Below are 19362 nucleotides of genomic sequence, written 5' to 3'. Positions count from 1 at the left end.
ATCCCTCCAGTCTGCAGGCGCAGACTCCAACTGCCATTGCTGGTGTTCCAGCTCACACACCTCGGCTGTAACCCGGTCTGTCTCATCCTCTGGTTCTCGGAAGGGTTGGATATCCTGGTATGATATTTTGGTGGTCTGTTCCCCTAGTCTGGGAGATACAGACCCACTCTGGCTCAGTTCCCGGTGACACATTTTAATCACCGCCGTCACTTGCTCCGATGTAGCCCCTCCTGGGTACAGGGATAGGTGCCATAGAATGTTCTTCTGTAGAGCACTCAGTCCGAGGCTCTCCTCTGGGGCATCCTGGTGCCGGTCCATCTCTCTGCAGTCCGCAATCAGAGTAGCCTTTCCTTTGCTACAAACCTCCAGGAGCTCTCTCGGTGTCTCTCGTCTGCAATCCCAGTTGGTGGTTTGGATTTCACCCAAGTCGTGGGATTCATCCCACCGCTGCCACCAATGTTACAGGGTCACCGTACCCAAGGCTGGGTACCCCTGTTTGAGGGCTGAGGAATCACCAGTCAGTCCCTCATACGGATAGCACTCAGCTATCCACGGATCATCCAGACCACCATTCGTAGTAAACCAAGAAGAACTCTCTTTATTACAAAACACACAGAACTTATATACATTCTCAATGCAATGTGTACCGAACCCAACCCCCAATCCCATCAGCCACATCCCATCACAAATCCCATCAGTATACAGGGGATGTATCAGGTGAGGGGATTACAGAATACAATGGGTTCCCCCACCTGTGTTATCCCCCCTGTAGTGCGGGTGCCGTCTGGGCAGACAGGGCTGTGTTGGCTGATTAAGAGCCCCAGCCAGATTATAGGATCGTCTCTTTGAAGGCTGGGGCTGAATCCACATCAGTCTCTGGGCCGGTTACACAATAAACACAATATAATATATTACCGGGTCACGGTATACGGAACCGGACACAAAAGTGCTCCGTGACCCGGCTAAACTTCATATGACACATGAGCCAGCTAGCCTGGCCCTGTCACAAGGGGGCCCAAGACTGAACCCAGACCCCCACTTACTACTCCGGCTGGAGAATCTACCGTTAACAAAAACTCTCTGATCTCTCTCTTTAAGCCAGTTTTCAGTCCAAGTACAAGTAACGTTCCCCAAGTCTATACCTTGGCTGAGATTTTGATCTTTTTTGGAAAATAGTTTTAATAGTGTAATTATTCCTTTAAAGTCCTTTTGTTAATGGCGAGGAGCCCTAGGCCAGCTGGTGTCTTCCACCTAACCTCATTTGGATCTGCTGTCACCACCTCACTCCAACATTCACCCTATTTCATATTTTACATGACACAAATTAACGGGATTGAGAATAGGGTCCTGGTTTACAATCTATTTGGTGGTTGAGGGGAAAGACACCAGGGAGGTCCGTGGGACCTCACCAGAAGGGCAGCTGTCTCTTTTGCCCTACGTTAAACGGACCTCCGATAAGAACGGACTTCTTATTGGGAACCTCCTTTCCTTGTGAGTTTTCTGCCATAATAAGTAGGACTAATCGTGAATAGCGTATAAAAGTGTCCTACAGGCTTCCAAAACAGAGTAAACGAAACATACATCATGTTTTGCAAAGGGGGGGAAGAATTATGTGGTCAAATTGTGCTGACCATATAACTCCGGTAATTCGAGGAGAGGAAACCAGGAGTCCGTCTGCTTCTGCTGCTCGGCGAGAACAAAATTGACTAACCTTGGACTGTTAGCTGAATGATCCCTCGATCCTCTCCAAATGAATTTATTGCGTGGCATGAAAAAAATCCGGAATCTTCACGAACAGTGGGCAAAATCTGAAAACAACAAAAAATAGCTGAAAAAAATATCCTAATTTCGCGAATTTATGTAAACCGGTATTTTACCCCATTGACACTAGAGAATATCACAAGCATACTTCGCAACCTCTAGGACCAGTTTGTCAGATAAGTGCAGAATATCCCAGAGCAGGTAGTAAAGTCCTTACGCTGGTGTTTCAGCACACGTTAAAATGTAACAAGGATACAGAAATAAAATACATGCCATGTAGACTTCGCTCAGCTACGACATCAGTCATTTATGGTACCTGCAAGGTTGAGACCACCTCCTCCCCCACATCTTTGGTGGAAACTAAGTAGCGGGACATTTCGGGAACGTTAATCATTCGATCCTCCTTCTCCCAGCGGACTATGATGGGCTTCTCTCCATGGGCCGTGCAGCTCATTTCTTTCTTCTGACCTTGCGTGGCCAACGTGGTGTTCGGGTAGGACGTGATCATCGCTGGAACTACAGACAGAAGACAAGTTAGAATGGAGACAACTTTATGGAGGTCCTCGATGCCATAAATAAGAAAGAAGGACACAAAACCATCTCGATTAACTAGAATCAGGTGGCTCATCCAAAATATCTCTGTCATAGCAATAGCTGCCAGCTGTCTCGATTGGGTTGGGAGAATTCCAGCTGTTTAACCTTGAGTCGTCAGAGAAACCTCACAGAGATGTGAGTCCTGGCAATGACGGTGTACCAATTGTTTCTTTTACTGACTACCTCTTCAATACAAAAAAAGAATAAACCCAACGTTTTTCTTCATCCTTCTAATTCTAAACCTTTAAACCAAGACAACGTTTATAATCCTAAAAGCCCAAATTACATCTCGCTTTCCATTTTTTTATTTATCCTTGGGGTGTCCCTACTTTCTCACGGGCAAACATTTTCAAGATTATTAATAAAACTGCCGTTAAGAAATGCTAATGGTCGGTGGCATAAGCTTTTCACGTGTCACAAGTGATGAGTTTAGGACATGAATTACATGTCAACGTGAAATCAGATTTTGTTGATGTTTCTTCAGGCATCATTGTGCCTTTTTGGGATGTCGAACCCTGCGATACCATTATTCCCCCAAACATTAAAAAAACCCACATCTAGGACAGGGTCAGACTGGGGATTAAAAAACACCCTGGCACTTAAAGGCCAGTTAATTACGTACTTGCGACCATCAGCTGATTACATACAGTGGCAGGCTACACTCTTACACTTTTGGGGTCTGCGGTGGTGTGTATGTAGCCGGCAGACACACACTCAAGAACGGGCTCTGCTGCACTAGCGGCAATTCCACCACCTTTACCCAACCTAATTTATTTAATGGTATTTCTTGTGCTACCCCAAGCCTCAACTATTAAGCCGGTATCACAACCTCATGAGGACAAAACCCTCTTAAGGATGAAACAGCTGTCTATGAGTTTTGTCAAAGGCTGTCCTGTACAGCGGGCAATTACTTTCAAGGATTCCATGTATAAAGTGGATATGGAGGCAAAAGGTGATCATTGTTGACCTTATTTGCATGCGCCTACCCAGAATCCCTTGTGGTTGCGGTAGCACCATGAGATTTCTGAGGGAAGAAGCCTGCTGGCTTGTCTAATTTATATAAACAGCGACAAGGAAAAGTAAACGAACCCTGTTAAATTACCAGCTTAACCTATTAGCACACAAACAATAATAATCTTTCATGTCTATTGAATGCACCCATTACACATTCACAGCGCTGGTGGAAGAAGTAAGTGAACCCTTTGGATTTATTTACTGGCCAAACCTCGTTTGGCAGCAATAACCTCAAACAAGCGCTTCCGGAAGCTGCGGATCCGACCTGCTCTGACTGGGCCGCTCCAAAAGGCGGATTTTTTGTTTTGAAACTTTGATGTTTTGTGTCATTGTCCTGCTGCATCACACAACTTTTACAAACCTGACATTATCCTGTACGATACCTCAATAAACTTGGAAATCCATTGTCCCATTGATGATTGCAAGCTGTCCAGGCCCTGAGGCCTAAATCATGATGCTCCCTCCACCATACTTCACCGATGGGATGATGCTTTCCTGTCAGTATGTAGTGTTCTTTTTTGCCATACACTTTGCTCAGTGTTCTTCCCAAACAGTTTTTATCAGTCCACAAAACATTTTCCCAGTAGCCCCGTGGAGTGTCAATGTCCTCTTTGGCAAACAGCGATGTTTTTTTGGAGAGCAGCAGCTTCCTCCAAGGTGTCCTGTCAGAAATGATGCCTGTTCAATCCCGTTTCATTGGTTGGACTCCAGGTTTGCTGACTCCTGACTCCAAGTAGCTTTTGTTGAAGTGATTAGCTTAAGGGGTTCACATACTTTTTCCAACCCACTATGTGAAGGTTTAAATGATGTATTCATTATGTACATGAACAATAATAATTCAGGTTTTATTAGTTAAAACAGATTGTGTTTATTCATTATTGTAACTTGGATGAAGATCATATCATATTTTAAGACACATTTATACATGAATACCAGTAATTCACTTTCTTTTTCAGTGTATACATCTCCTATTCTGGATTTCTGTAGACTGGACTTGGCTAAAATCCAGATGCTTGCACAGCACAGAAGATATCGATCTTGTTTAATTGCTTATAGCAAGGCTGGGTAGCATGTAGTCTCCAAGCAAAAGCTGAACCTCAGCTGGGAGATGCCCAGACCCAGTTTTATTGAAAATCAAACACATTTTTATGTACCACGGTGCCTTTATAGCCATTCTGAATATGATGCGATTTTCCCCTGACCCAAGGACCACACTTTTGTTGCACCTGCTGTCTAGAGCACCTGTTGGACAGGTAGCTGGTATTACATGCCTCAGGAAAGGGAATCTACCAAAAAAAACGTCCTCTTCCAGCTACCAAAATGGAGCACATTGAGTTTTCAATCTCACACGCTGTTTCAATGTATTACAGTACATACTAACAGAGCGCCAGGAGATTCCGTAGCGCTATTACAATAAGGGGAGAGGGAAATTGAACAACAATGTTCAAAATTTTGTAACCCAAACTGATACTCTGACCATAGAACATGTCAATGCCAAATCCTTAGTCGGGATCCATGGATCTCTACTTTCGTTACACCTGATACCGGGCGACTTGTAACCTGAGGCACATGGTCAGGACTATCGGCCCTACCTAGATCCCCTCTATACGAAGCTGCCGACCCTGACTGGGGGTATTTTTTCTCTCTCTCTTCCATTCTTCTTTTCTCTCTCATTTTTTCCGAAGTTCTCTTATCTTTCTAATACAGCTTCTTGCGTTATTATGTAATGTTTGAATTTTGAGTAACAGTTGGGACTCTCAACTCTGATGTAACCATGAGAGCTTACTTTTTCTTTGCTTCTTGGATTACCCCATACATATACTTGGTTATGCTGATTGTCATACATATGCATGCTCCTTTTGTGCTCAACCAAAACCTCAATAAAATCTTTATAATAAATAAATAGTTTAACCCACATTAAGACTTAGAATCTATAAGTATGAAGACATTACGTATCAAGACATTTACCTATATATTATTTACATGTTTCATACAGACGTAATTCTTTTTTATTGTTTCCCTTTTGTATGTGACAGAGGGTCTTAAGAACAAAAAGTCTTAATAACTGCTCAAATAAGGACTGGGCCGCTCCAAAAGGCGGATTTTTTGTTTTGAAACTTTGATGTTTTGTGTCATTGTCCTGCTGCATCACACAACTTTTACAAACCTGACATTATCCTGTACGATACCTCAATAAACTTGGGAATCCATTGTCCCATTGATGATTGCAAGCTGTCCAGGCCCTGAGGCCTAAATCATGATGCTCCCTCCACCATACTTCACCGATGGGATGATGCTTTCCTGTCAGTATGTAGTGTTCTTTTTTGCCATACACTTTGCTCAGTGTTCTTCCCAAACAGTTTTTATCAGTCCACAAAACATTTTCCCAGTAGCCCCGTGGAGTGTCAATGTCCTCTTTGGCAAACAGCGATGGTTTTTTGGAGAGCAGCAGCTTCCTCCAAGGTGTCCTGTCAGAAATGATGCCTGTTCAATCCCGTTTCATTGGTTGGACTCCAGGTTTGCTGACTCCTGACTCCAAGTAGCTTTTGTTGAAGTGATTAGCTTAAGGGGTTCACATACTTTTTCCAACCCACTATGTGAAGGTTTAAATGATGTATTCATTATGTACATGAACAATAATAATTCAGGTTTTATTAGTTAAAACAGATTGTGTTTATTCATTATTGTAACTTGGATGAAGATCATATCATATTTTAAGACACATTTATACATGAATACCAGTAATTCACTTTCTTTTTCAGTGTATACATCTCCTATTCTGGATTTCTGTAGACTGGACTTGGCTAAAATCCAGATGCTTGCACAGCACAGAAGATATCGATCTTGTTTAATTGCTTATAGCAAGGCTGGGTAGCATGTAGTCTCCAAGCAAAAGCTGAACCTCAGCTGGGAGATGCCCAGACCCAGTTTTATTGAAAATCAAACACATTTTTATGTGCCACGGTGCCTTTATAGCCATTCTGAATATGATGCGATTTTCCCCTGACCCAAGGACCACACTTTTGTTGCACCTGCTGTCTAGAGCACCTGTTGGACAGGTAGCTGGTATTACATGCCTCAGGAAAGGGAATCTGCCAAAAAAACTGTCCTCTTCCAGCTACCAAAATGGAGCACATTGAGTTTTCAATCTCACACGCTGTTTCAATGTATTACAGTACATACTAACAGAGCGCCAGGAGATTCCGTAGCGCTATTACAATAAGGGGAGAGGGAAATTGAACAACAATGTTCAAAATTTTGTAACCCAAACTGATACTCTGACCATAGAACATGTCAATGCCAAATCCTTAGTCGGGATCCATGGATCTCTACTTTCGTTCCACCTGATACCGGGCGACTTGTAACCTGAGGCACATGGTCAGGACTATCGGCCCTACCTAGATCCCCTCTATACGAAGCTGCCGACCCTGACTGGGGGTATTTTTTCTCTCTCTCTTCCATTCTTCTTTTCTCTCTCATTTTTTCCGAAGTTCTCTTATCTTTCTAATACAGCTTCTTGCGTTATTATGTAATGTTTGAATTTTGAGTAACAGTTGGGACTCTCAACTCTGATGTAACCATGAGAGCTTACTTTTTCTTTGCTTCTTGGATTACCCCATACATATACTTGGTTATGCTGATTGTCATACATATGCATGCTCCTTTTGTGCTCAACCAAAACCTCAATAAAATCTTTATAATAAATAAATAGTTTAACCCACATTAAGACTTAGAATCTATAAGTATGAAGACATTACGTATCAAGACATTTACCTATATATTATTTACATGTTTCATACAGACGTAATTCTTTTTTATTGTTTCCCTTTTGTATGTGATAGAGGGTCTTAAGAACAAAAAGTCTTAATAACTGCTCAAATAAGGAACGGCGATATTTTGTTTGCAAATACACTGAATACTTTATATGTGTAAGAACTTTTTTATTATTATTATTATCTTTTATTTATATAGCGCCAACAATTTACGCAGCTTTTAATACAATACATACATTCAAGGGGTTTGACAAGACGACAATTTCACAGACTACCACAAACGGATACATTAGGTGGAGAGAGCCCGAACTGAAATGCTGACTGGTTATAAAATGGCACTATATATATATATATATATATATATATATATATATATATATATATATGCCTTGAGTTTTGGGTTACTGCACTCAGATAATGAAGTTATTTTGATTATAAGGAGCCTCGTTTGATGTAAAGCATTAAAAGAAATGACAGATTCTAAGCGGCCCCGGGGGCCCATACGAGACATCCTCATCTGACTGCATGTGTCAGGGAAAAGTCGACGAGCATTTGGGGTTTATATCCTATTTGCTTTGAAATGTTACGGAGAGACTGGCTGATCTATTTTGCATTTTAATTATTAATTTTATCAAAGATTTGTGTATTTTATTTATTATGAACTGGGGTTTTTGAGATGCGCAATGCAAAAATATTCCAAAATAATTTTTTATAGGATATTCCAAAGAATATTCTCAATTTATTCTCAAGAGTTTTTGAGTCTTAAAGATGTTTCTCTTTAATCTAATTTATTAAGCCAAATAACTGCCTTTTTATTCTTTCCTTTACATTAAAACACAAAAACGTTGCAGAGGCTTTAACCAATCAGTATCTGCCTTTGTCACATGACAATTGAATGTTCCCGACAAAAATTATAAATAAGGCACTTAATATTAAAGTACTTTAATTTCCATTCTGAAACCTGTAAAGAGATAAAAAATAACTGCCTTTGGAGGAAGCTGCAGTTCCAGAGCTGTAGTGCACCACCCCCTCTGTGGAAGCAGCCAATCAGCAGCAGGGAAGTACCCCCTGAAACCACCTGCGACTCTTGCGCACACTGAAGCTGAGGGGGAGGGAAAGAGGCAAATGCATATGATGGGGGGTGTTGCGATGGTGACCCAAAGGGAAATTTAAATAGTATTAAAGAGTATATGATGGGTGGCGTGTCCATTTAATTGTCTATAACTACAAACAATATAGCTAGAATCCTGTATATAAAAAAATGTAACTTTTATCAGAATCTATGAAAATACGTGCGTCAGGCTTTATTTTGTAAATTTTTTTCTTTTGTTTAGGACAGTCCCTGGATTATTTTTAGGTGCGACCGACATGATGTTGGGGTTCCTCTGTACTCCCTGCCATGAATTGTACGTTTAATGTGAAGGAATTTAACTTTACTAAAAATTACTTTTCTATGCATTGTTTGTTTAGGACACTGGAGTCTCCCCTTTAAGTGTAAATCCTTGATTTAAGTGTATATTCCACCTTCTGGTATAGCAAGCCTTCCCAAAACCCAAAGGGGAGAAAATATACATAATCTCGTCAGTTCTTCTATTACAATGTTCTTGTTTTCTGCTGTTCGCTCTGAAAACTAAACACTCGTACAATTTTTAAATGATTATTTTCGCTATTTGCTAAGTGGCTTCTGTTGTTAAGCAATTACCCCATCGGAGGCTCGAGTTATAAATAGCAACTGGATTATGGCTCAACGGAGACAATGGAGACATGGGGCTGGAAACAGACGCTTACAGCCATAAAATCGCAGGCAGAGAATGAGCACCAACCGCCGCTCAGCGAAGCCAGGAACACGTATGTGCGGAATTACAGCCCCAGCCCTTAAAAGAACCCCGTGCAGCCTCACCAAGGACGGATCTTCATTATAATAAAGCCACATAGCTCTAGGAGAAGCTGCAGCTCCAGAACTGGAGTCAGACACAAGCTCCTGTTTTGACGCTGCTGGTTGGCTGCTTGAAGCAGCCACTCAGGCACACAGGGGTTCTCCCCAGGGACCCTCACTGAGCCAGCGCTGGAGCTGATTGGAGGAGAGTATACCCAATGGGCGCAGGCCATGGTCAGTTACATTATTCATCAACTTATTGTAAATGAATGTATCACCATAACGAACTAAATGCAGCGAACAGGTCCTTTTTAATCAAAGCCTTTGGAAAACTGGATTTCATCCCGATTCTTCTTAGTTTATGGGATGAAGGGCGGACCGGATTGGTACGGAATCGGAAAATGGTTGTCAGATCACAAAGTAATCCAAATAATAATAAAAAAAAATGGCCTTTTCAACAGACATTGCTTTGTCACCAAAAATACTTCAATCAGAGCAATTATGACACTAAGTAAATGTTGTTTAGTCACCATGGCAACTGCTGGAATATTCCCTCCGCTTTTGATACAAAGTGTAAAAAAGCGGAAGGATAAACCGTTCACATCAATTTCTCTTAGATTTTTCTTTCTGATATTTTCTTTGAAACGATCAAAAAAAGGTAAGAAGACAAAGTCTGGTCTATGATCGCAGAGAAGGATCGCGATACAAAGTAATCTTAACGTCCCGGGCTTAGAGTTTTGAGGGTAAAAGCAAAATGCGAAGTCCCCCATCTCCTTTTCCAGGAAGACTGATGAGTAAATGAAGACCAAAGAGGACAAGCTGGAACACTTTTGAATCTTTAGACTCCAACTCCTATCATTCTCAGAAAAGGAAAACAAATAAAGCGGGGACGCGGTTCGCAGCCCCAATTCACTGCACAAGCCCGTCAGCGTGAAGAATAAAGTAAATAATAAGATTTCTGTGAATGCTGATTTAACCCTCTGCATGCCAAGGCAATGTGTTGCCGGCTCTCAGGCATTGAAATGGGTTTATTCACTAAATTCAGAGTGGCAGTGAGAGGAAATATGGTTTAAAGTGGATCCATCAATCTGGATTATCCCCAATCCCACTGAGGGGGTGGGCTTGATCACCTAAAAGGGACTGCCTCCCCCTGGACCAACCGCCCTAGGTCTAGTTGGCCTAGGCCGGAATACGTCGCTGGTGTAGGGGCATTACTGATGAGCGGCTGAAGTGTGCCCCTCACCTTGTAGTACATCTGCCCGTCTTACCCCGTGAAAGTTATTTCTGATTTTCCTGATTTCATGAAAAAAAGATTGTTTTGGATGTTTTCTGTAGCACTATTACGATAAAGGGGCAATAGCAATAACATTAAAATTGACAATATACAGATTAAAAATAAGATTAACGCACGTTGGCTTCTCATAATCCGGTTTATTGAAACCCAGAATCCACAAGTAAGATCTTCGAATATCAAAATCTTGGTTCTTCCACGAAAAGATAAAATGAAAAATATGGTATTTCTCAGCCTTCCCACTTCAAAGCGTCTCTTTTTTGTGTTATTCAAACTGGCTCGCCAGTGAGTGCAGTCAGTTTAGCTAAACCTCGTTAAATATTTAATATGAAAGATGGGTGACCTTGCTTGGGTTCCAGGCCGAGCTGCTCTGTATTCACGCAGGAAAACATCTGCTGATTAATTAGAAGAAAAGTATGTGGAACAGGGAAATGAAGACTTTCTCCTTCATATCCGCGGAAGGACAGGAATTTCATTTTCTACCGCTTATTATCCAGCAAAGGATAAAATCGAAAGGAGGTTTACAATTTGAAATGTACAAATAGGTTCTTTTAATCCTGGCGCTGTGCTGGTTGTAGAGAAAAAAAAGGGAAATTGAGTAATTATCACAAAATCTCAAAGAACCCACGTTAACCATAGAGTGGAGTGACCAAATTTACCCCAACAGTCATAGCAATCACATCTGATTACTGGACATCTGGGTTAAATGTCTGCGTGGGTGGGCGATGTTTGCCAGACCCGCCTTCTTTATGACTAGCTCCGCCCCTTTGAGTAGTAGCTCAGCCTCCACATACCGCCCCGCGCCTCCTACTAGGACCAGGGGATGGAAGCACTCAACGGGCCAGTCCCAGGAAGTCAGCCAGCCCAAGACCTTCATTTTCTGTCGGCTGAGCACCCTTGGAATTGTAGACATTGTTTATTTGATAGTAGATCTACCATATGTCATTACAAATACCTTGAATGGATCCTCTTGGTGGTCCCTCTACTTGTTTTCTGTACATTTGTAGGATATTAATTCTCCATTTGTTAATTCTTGGAGACGTTGTCACGTGGTAAGTATGTTTTTTGTCCACTGGGGCAACATTTGAGGTTGCAGGTGGTGGAGCCAATGCACCCCAGATATTGACATGCCCCAAGAGACCCGTTTCCTTGTAAGTCTAAAGGTGGAACTGGCAGGTACAAAAGCCTCTATCAGGACAGATTACCTCATGTTTTTAATTGACCCCCGTGTGTACAGCATGGTATTAAACAGAAGAAGGCATCTGGAGTTACAGAGGTCCATATTCCCCTACCACCAGACCACCAGGGATAATATAGACATCCAATGCATCTACAAGTAAATATGGGGAAAACTAAAATCCACATTTGCCCTCCAGCTCACTAACTCCTCACTTTTGGGGTGCAATATTTTAGGCTCTCCTGTGGTGTCTCCCCTTACCCCGCTCTGGTCATAATAATATAACAATAGCCTCATCAATGATTTTCTTTCTGAAAGCATTGTGAGAAATGATTGAATTTGCTGGACTCCATTTAGACTCTGCACACTATCTGCAAACATTTTAAAGACACCTTTTTGGTGTGGCGGGGGGGATCTTTCAGTCTGCTAGAAACCCTCATGCAGTTTGTTTTCATGATATCTCGGGTGACCTTGTGGAGTACGGTTTGCTGTATTCAGGATCAATTAGAGGCTACCAGAGGGAGATTCTCTAGTAGAGAGCTGCAGGCTTTCAGCTGCCAGTGCGAGAGAGAGAAGCCTCAGTGCGAGAGAGAAGCCGCCAGTGCGAGAGAGAAGCCTCAGTGCGAGAGAGAAGCCGCCAGTGCGTGAGAGAGAAGCCTCAGTGCGAGAGAGAAGCCTCAGTGCGAGAGAGAAGCCTCAGTGCGAGAGAAAAGCCGCCAGTGTGTGAGAGAGAAGCCTCAGTGCGAGAAGCCTCAGTCCGAGAGAGAAGCCTCAGTGCGAGAAGCCTCAGTGCGAAAGAGAAGCCGCCAGTGCGAGAGAGAAGCCGCCAGTGCGAGAGAGAAGCCGCCAGTGCGAGAGAGAAGCCGCCAGTGCGTGAGAGAAGCCGCCAGTGCGTGAGAGAAGCCTCAGTGCGCGAGAGAGAAGCCTCAGTGCGCGAGAGAGAAGCCTCAGTGCGAGAGAGAGAGGCCTCAGTGCGAGAGAGAGAAGCCTCAGTGCGAGAGAGAGAAGCCTCAGTGCGAGAGAGAAGCCTCAGAGCGAGAGAGAGAAGCCTCAGTGCGAGAGAGAAGCCTCAGTGCGAGAGAGAGAAGCCTCAGTGCGAGAAGCATCATATTGCTGCAGAGACGGTTTCAGGAATGGGCAGGGAATAAACCGTAATAACTGGATCATTCGCACAAAAATAAAGTTAAGCGATTAAAGTATTAATATATGCATTGTAATGGTTACTTGCGTTTAATGAAAGGTATTGGATTTGTAGGTCGATGTTGCCTCCTTGATAGTTTTCCGATTTCGTGTTGTTTGTATAAATGTGTCTGGGTTTTCGGAGCTGGATTACGTAATCCCATCTCATGCAGAGGGGATCCACAGACCCCCAAAGTCTACTGCCGCCAACATTGTCTACATGAGATTATCAGCGTGCAGAAGAAGCACATAGACCGTGCAAAGTAGTTCCATGCATGTTACATTCATTGTTTTTTTTACTTTTACTGTTAAGTTCTATAGTAGTGTGCGCTGGAGCTGCCTTCTCGCTGCCGTATCGTGTTGTTTATCAGAATCCACTCTTATGGGCTTGCACAGTTTCCCCATCGAGAGTTCCTGGGCTGCGCACGTGGAGTATACTCACCACCAGGCAACTCCAGCACTGGCTTGTATGAGATTTCCAGAGGGGGTCCAAGTAGAGACCCCCAGTGCCCATACACATAAAGTGCTCCATCTGATTTCAATGGGAACACTTATCATGTGAACTGCCGGCTACTGAAGCAGCCAAAGCTGTGGCCAAAGGACATCAGAGGAGACATTAACCAACGTACCCCGTTAGAATGCTCTAGAGCTTATTTATTTACAGGTGAATAATACATATTAAAGCACTTATCTAGCACTTCAATATACAATAAATAGTTCCAGTGGTGCAAGGGTTATTTTTTTTAAAAGCATATTTTTTACCGTTATTATATTTTTAACCCCTTCAGGTGCAAATGAGAAATAAAAACCCAAAGTTGATTGTGATATCTCTGAGTTTGGATATACCCAACATGCCTAGGATTTTCATTTATTTTCGCAGTTATAGGTGCCATGTTTTGTTTTTTTTTCGTCAAAACTATTTTCAAATTTGGTATTCTGAGGCCCTAGATCTCAAAACCGCTACAAAAAATATATTTTTCTGAAAAGTAGGTAACCCATCTTTGAAATCATTTGCATACAAAATAAAGATTGCAAAAAAAGTAGACAACCCAGGGTATTCCACTTTGGTAATTTTGACATATTTAGTGCATCCATTTACCCACCAACCTAATCCAAAGTTGGTATTAAAAAATATCTACTAACGAATTTAGTAGCGGCCCTTTGGGTTTCATGCCCCGGGTATGTCCACCTGCAGAAACAAACCATAATCTGTGTTCTGCAACATTTTTACACTATATATATATATATATATATATATATATATATATACATTTTTATTTTTTTTTATTATTATTTTTTTGTGTGATGTCATGATGATATCACTAGAAGGCCTTCCCTCTGGTAGTAAAGTGCTCATAGAGTACCCGATCAGGGTCTTAACGGTCCGTGACAGTAAAGGGATCCCCGGTGACTGCAGCGATTTAGCACTACTGATGCTTAAAGCGACAGGATGTAATTGTACGTCCTTTGGTGCCAACTGGCGGGATTTGAGGATGTACTATTACGTCCTTCATCACAAAGGGGTTAACTTTCAATCCTCTGTTAACTTTTGAAATGTAGACTCAAAGCTAATAGTAAAAGCCCACTCGTAATTTGCATACATACATTTGTTATTAAATAAAAACATTTATTTATGAGTTATTTAGTTGTAAAATAAGCATGTGTTTTATACATAAATGCACGTTTGATTTGAAGTTTAGGGTGTTAACATAAACCACAACTTCTATGGATCATATTGATTCTGTTTCAATATATTTAAGAGATTACTAAAATGCAACCTACAATGATCAAAATAAATGACTGCAAGGAAAAAAACTAGGTTATTACGATCGTTCTTTAAAAAATATAGAAAACCAAAGAAAAGCAAGGAAGTAGCCAACATTCCCATGATCCTTTCCAACAAGAATGAATGCCTGGAGAGAAGTAAAGGATTTTAACTCTTACTTTTAACCGTGAGATACATGGACTTGCTGACATCCGCTCCCACATCATTGCTGACCTTGCAGAGATAGTATCCGCTATCTTCCTCCAGGACATGCTTAATGAGTAACGAGCCGTTACTGAGAAGCTGTATACGACCGTTTAAAGCAATAGGTTGGAACTGGGGGACTCCGGCACCTGAAAGACAATGTGACCAAAAAACGGTGAAAATAATTAATTCAGCAACTAAAGCAAGTTTGAGGGATCATCTTAATTCAATATGGTTGATTATTCCAGAATTCCATATTTTTCCTGCTTTCCAGGCTCCTTATTGTTTTGTCAGACACAGTTAGGAGTAATTACGGTTCAGGTTGATTTCAGGAGAGTCAGCTTGGTGGGATCTTGGCTGCAGGTGACATTTCAAACATTATACTAAGACGAGCTGAACAAATCTAGATATTTTTATTTAGAGATTTTGGTCCGTTTGTTTTCGGACAACAAATTTCATGTCCTGCTCTTTCAATTCAAATAAAATTAGGAGGGTTTTTCAAATCGAAAACGCAGTTTGTAGTCACTCACCCTCACTCACACTCTCTGGCACACTAACTCTCTCACACTCTCCCTCAAGGTCTCCCTTCCTTCTCTCCATCCACTTCAGTGTCGCCATCTCCTTTTCCGCAGTTCCGCTTCTTCTTCTATTCCCTCTCATTCTCCCTGCTACCTGCTCCATTAACCAGGCCTCCGGGAGCACGTCCGCAAAAGGTTGGAGCTTCTGCAGAAGGTCAGAATGATGCAGATACACCTGATTTATTCTGGCCTCTCGCAGTATTTCCGCAGGGACAGTCTCTCACACATTTCCCGTGGTTAAAGGTGCTGATAGCGGGGAAAATCGGATGGAGAAAGAAGAGCAAGAAGAGGCAAGAGACGAAGCGGAGTTGCGCAAGAGGAGATGGGGACACAGAAGTGGTTGGCGGAGAAGTTAGGGAGAGAGAGAGTGAGTGTCTGCGAGAGTGAGGTTGAAAAAGTAAATGAAATGCAAACGAAAATCCGACAAAATTGGCACATTTTGTTCAGATGTCTGATGAGGTCATTCAGTGTGTTTTTTTTATGCCCAAAATTTCTGTCCAAAGGCTTGATTTCTTGTACACATTATTCATTTTACTACTAAAAACATAATTGAAAATGGCTATTTTAATGCATACGGCTGTGCAAATATAGTACAGCTAATATTGTTTAGTTATGTATGCGTACAATTTATGAGTGCAAACCCAATTTAGTTGCATTTATCATGAGAAATTTACAAGGTGCCCACTGCTTCCCTCTAGTGGAGCTTTGGTGACACAGCATGCAGTAGAATGTCTGGGTTCCAACGACGTACATTAAAAATAAAAATACAGTTTTGTGGACTAGACCGTTCCTTTAAAAATTCTCCCCACTCTTGGTTTTGTTATTTGTATAGTTTATTATATTTGTTATTATAATATTATTTTGTTTCTCCATTAATCGAAGAAAGACGGCCCTCCACCCGAGTGTAGATGGTAAATATTTCGGAACATTTGGAACATGGTGTATTGTACTTGCTTTCTAATTAGGGTCAAAGTGTCCTCAAAACGCAGGACCTGCACTTTCTTTGCTGTTTGACCAGGAAGAGTCGCTTGGTCTTGCTTAAGTTGTAGTTATTAAGGTTGTGTTATTATAATGCAAATCAAGTAACATTTTACGTATTAATAAAAATAATACACAGCAAGATGGTGGTTTATACGACTGCATGTTCATTTTCTTGTTTTCAGAATATTATTGAACGTGTTTACAGAGGTAGATTTTTTTATTCCATTTCCTAAGGGACCGGATTAATTGGCACGGTAGTCGCTGCCAACATGAAAACGGATACAAAGGCGCAGGTGCAACAAACTTTACTGCAAGGTTCACAATACCAAATACGCAGTAGAGTTACTATTAACCATAAAATGTAACCAAAAAAGGCCTGTTTTTAGAGGTCAGTGACAGATGTTTCGAATGAACAAAACAGCAAATATAAGAGAGAATTACCTTTGGAATATTTCCACACTATTGTAGGCACGGGATAACCCTCCGCCGAGCAGTTCAGAATCACAGCTTTCCCGTAAATCCCATCTTGATCGGTGGGCTGGACGACAAATCTAGGAGGAACTTGAGAGATCGGAGTGTTTCAGTAGCATTCACAGCCCAAAAAAAGAATACTTCTTAAATCATAACCCACTATGAACACTAAAGACAAAAACACCATTAGTACTCTACCTCAGGTCATACTTATCCAAGAATAATACATACCTGAACCCGACTGAGAGTTCTCAAAGCTTAAGATTTTATAGAGTTATTTAGTTATTGTGGCCGGACGGTGCACAGAAGCCACATAAGACACACACAAGACTATGCGTATATAAACCGCTACTGCATCCGTTTTATACACGTTGGGTCCCTTGGCGGGCCTTTCTACCCACCCTGCAGACCACCCTGAATCCCCAACACATGCCACAGGGCTGCCACAGGGCTGCCATCATCATTTTTGAGTCCAGTATAAACTTAGAGTCACTCCATCATGGAGCATCACGTTAGCCCCCAGGGTACTCTCCTGGCAGAAAAGCCTTTTTTTTCACGGTGCCCCATTTTAAGGAAGCGCAGATCATCCCCATGACGGGTCCTACCTTGGAAAAAGTGAAGTGGTATCCAAGGTAGGGATGTGTACAACAGGGACCCCTGAAATCAGGAGCTAAATGTACCCCCATTTACATCTAGGGCAGTCTATAGTTTACCCCTGTGTGCGCTTCCCATTTCGGAGGGTACTCTTTCACCTGTTAGGAGGGCTGAGCTGGGTAATGTGTAGTTACATCCATGAGTTGGCCCAGGAAATCTCCCTACATTAATTATACATTACACAGGGCCAGTGCAGCCCTTCTTACAGGTGAAGCTCCCTGGGGCTGGTCCTTCATAATCCATTGTTAAGTTGGAAGCTCCTTCTCTACTGAATAAACCCCGATGTGTTACAACCTACTGTTAAGGGAACAAACTTGTAAGCCTGTAACGTACATCTAAGCCATGCTTTACCCATATACACATAAAAACAAAGTTTTTATTATAACTATACTATTATTATTTATCTTACTGGATTACTCTATATGATGTACTACTGTGTATCTCCACCAGAGGGAGCACTCATTTTATTACCCCATCCCTCCTCCATCCCTCCTCCATACCTCCCTTAACTGATATACATATTCTCACATGAATTTTACCCGAATCCCTGTGCCTCAATAATATATTATTGATATTATTATTATTTTATACTAATACTGGTTTTGATCAGGTGTGCAAAATCTGCCAATCACAAACCAGAACACTTCTCCGGCACAGGAAGGGAAGGGGCAAATGCATTTGGGGGGGATTTTGCGTGACCCTCCTACTTGCAAAAGGGACACCATGTCAATTTAAAGGGCTTTCATATAATGGCTGGAGTGTCCCTTTAATGCTCATTAGGTTTACAGAGCAGGGTAATCACTCGTCTTAGTGCCGTTAGCTGGCAGTGCGGTCGGTACGGAGTTAAAACACATGGTGGATGCCGCAGGATTTTTTTTCCCTCAAATATACAGTCAGGACGAGTCCGCGGCAAGACGAAAATAAGCCAGCTAAGGTTGGCTGTCTCCAAGCAACCAGTTTCATTTCCATGATGGCTTACCCTCCCTTAGGGTTTAGCAATGACCTTTCCATACCCTCCGGAAGAAAAAGAATACAAGCCAAAAAGATACAAAGGCTACAAAGGGGGGACGACGCTCACGGAATGTTATTCTACGGAATATTTCTGTCTGCAATTTTTTGGCCAAATTTTTATTGTGTAAGGAATTTCTTTTTCGTAAAGATTGATGGTGCAGGGATTCGGTATGCCGCCCTTTTTTCAGATTTTTTTTTAACCCTTTGGTTTTCTTTTTGCAATATATATATATATATACACCGGTATATAATTTGTTTTCTGTTAAGCTACTTATAGAATCCTAGTTCAAGGCAAAAAGTGTCATTTTTTTTCCCAGGACATATATACATTTTATTTATCACTAAGCAGAATGTGTAAAGTGCTGCCCCCTGGAGTATGTGGGGTATATATACTCACGGAAGGCAAAGTTGGGTAAGTGAACAGGAAGCTCACTTGAGTTGCTTCTGCATTGAGGTAGTCTCTTTCCAAGTAGGCTATTTTAAGTAGGAGTTAAAAAGATACAGGAGTTGGAAAGAGAAAAAGGGGTTCCACAAGGTACTGTATTTATACTGCTATATATTTATTGGACTGTTTTTGTTGAACTATAGTTCTGTACTTTTAACTGTTTATTTTTGACGGGTGTTCTTGTTTAACTGTTATTTTGTAGATTCTCATTTATTTATTTATTTCTTATACTTGATTGTGAGTATGGTTATGGGAGTTAGCAAGATTGATGATCTGAATCAATGCACATCTTGCTTCATGTATGCGTGCCTGGATGAATCCGTCCAGGGTCCATACCTCTGTGGCAGGTGTGAGCAAGTGGTTTCTCTGGAAGCTCATATTAGAGATCTGGAGAAGCAAATTGCAACTTTGAGAGAGATTGTCAATCTTGAAAGGAGTCTGCTGCTCACTAAGCAGAGTTTAGTGGGTGCAGGTAGTGAAGAGGGAGGAGATAAGTCAGCTGGGGAACAGGCATGTAGCTGGGTAACAGTTACACGTGGTGGTAGAGGTAGGGGGAGGAAAGAGGAAAGGTTTAGCCTGTCCTGACCT

At 41.8% G+C, this 19362-nt stretch overlaps 1 protein-coding gene across 1 annotated transcript in view; it reads right to left on the bottom strand.

Annotated features, from left to right (window-relative positions):
• Positions 1–19362, bottom strand: part of LOC149281451 (cell adhesion molecule DSCAM-like) — a 196343-nt gene that overhangs the window by 81210 nt on the left and 95771 nt on the right. Inside the window, exons 10-13 of the mRNA XM_089499302.1 lie at positions 16635–16754; positions 14610–14783; positions 2078–2277; positions 1712–1808 (exon numbers count right to left, since the gene is read on the bottom strand). Coding sequence (XP_089355428.1) covers positions 1712–1808; positions 2078–2277; positions 14610–14783; positions 16635–16754 — 591 coding nt within the window. The remainder of the gene's footprint in view (positions 1–1711; positions 1809–2077; positions 2278–14609; positions 14784–16634; positions 16755–19362) is intronic.

The sequence above is a fragment of the Sceloporus occidentalis genome, unplaced genomic scaffold, assembly GCF_023333645.1.
Source record: "Sceloporus occidentalis isolate IW3139 unplaced genomic scaffold, rSceOcc1.0.p SCAF_132, whole genome shotgun sequence".
Taxonomy (NCBI): domain Eukaryota; kingdom Metazoa; phylum Chordata; class Lepidosauria; order Squamata; family Phrynosomatidae; genus Sceloporus; species Sceloporus occidentalis.
Note: the sequence above shows the minus strand (reverse complement) of the source record. Positions and strands in the feature narration are given on the sequence as shown.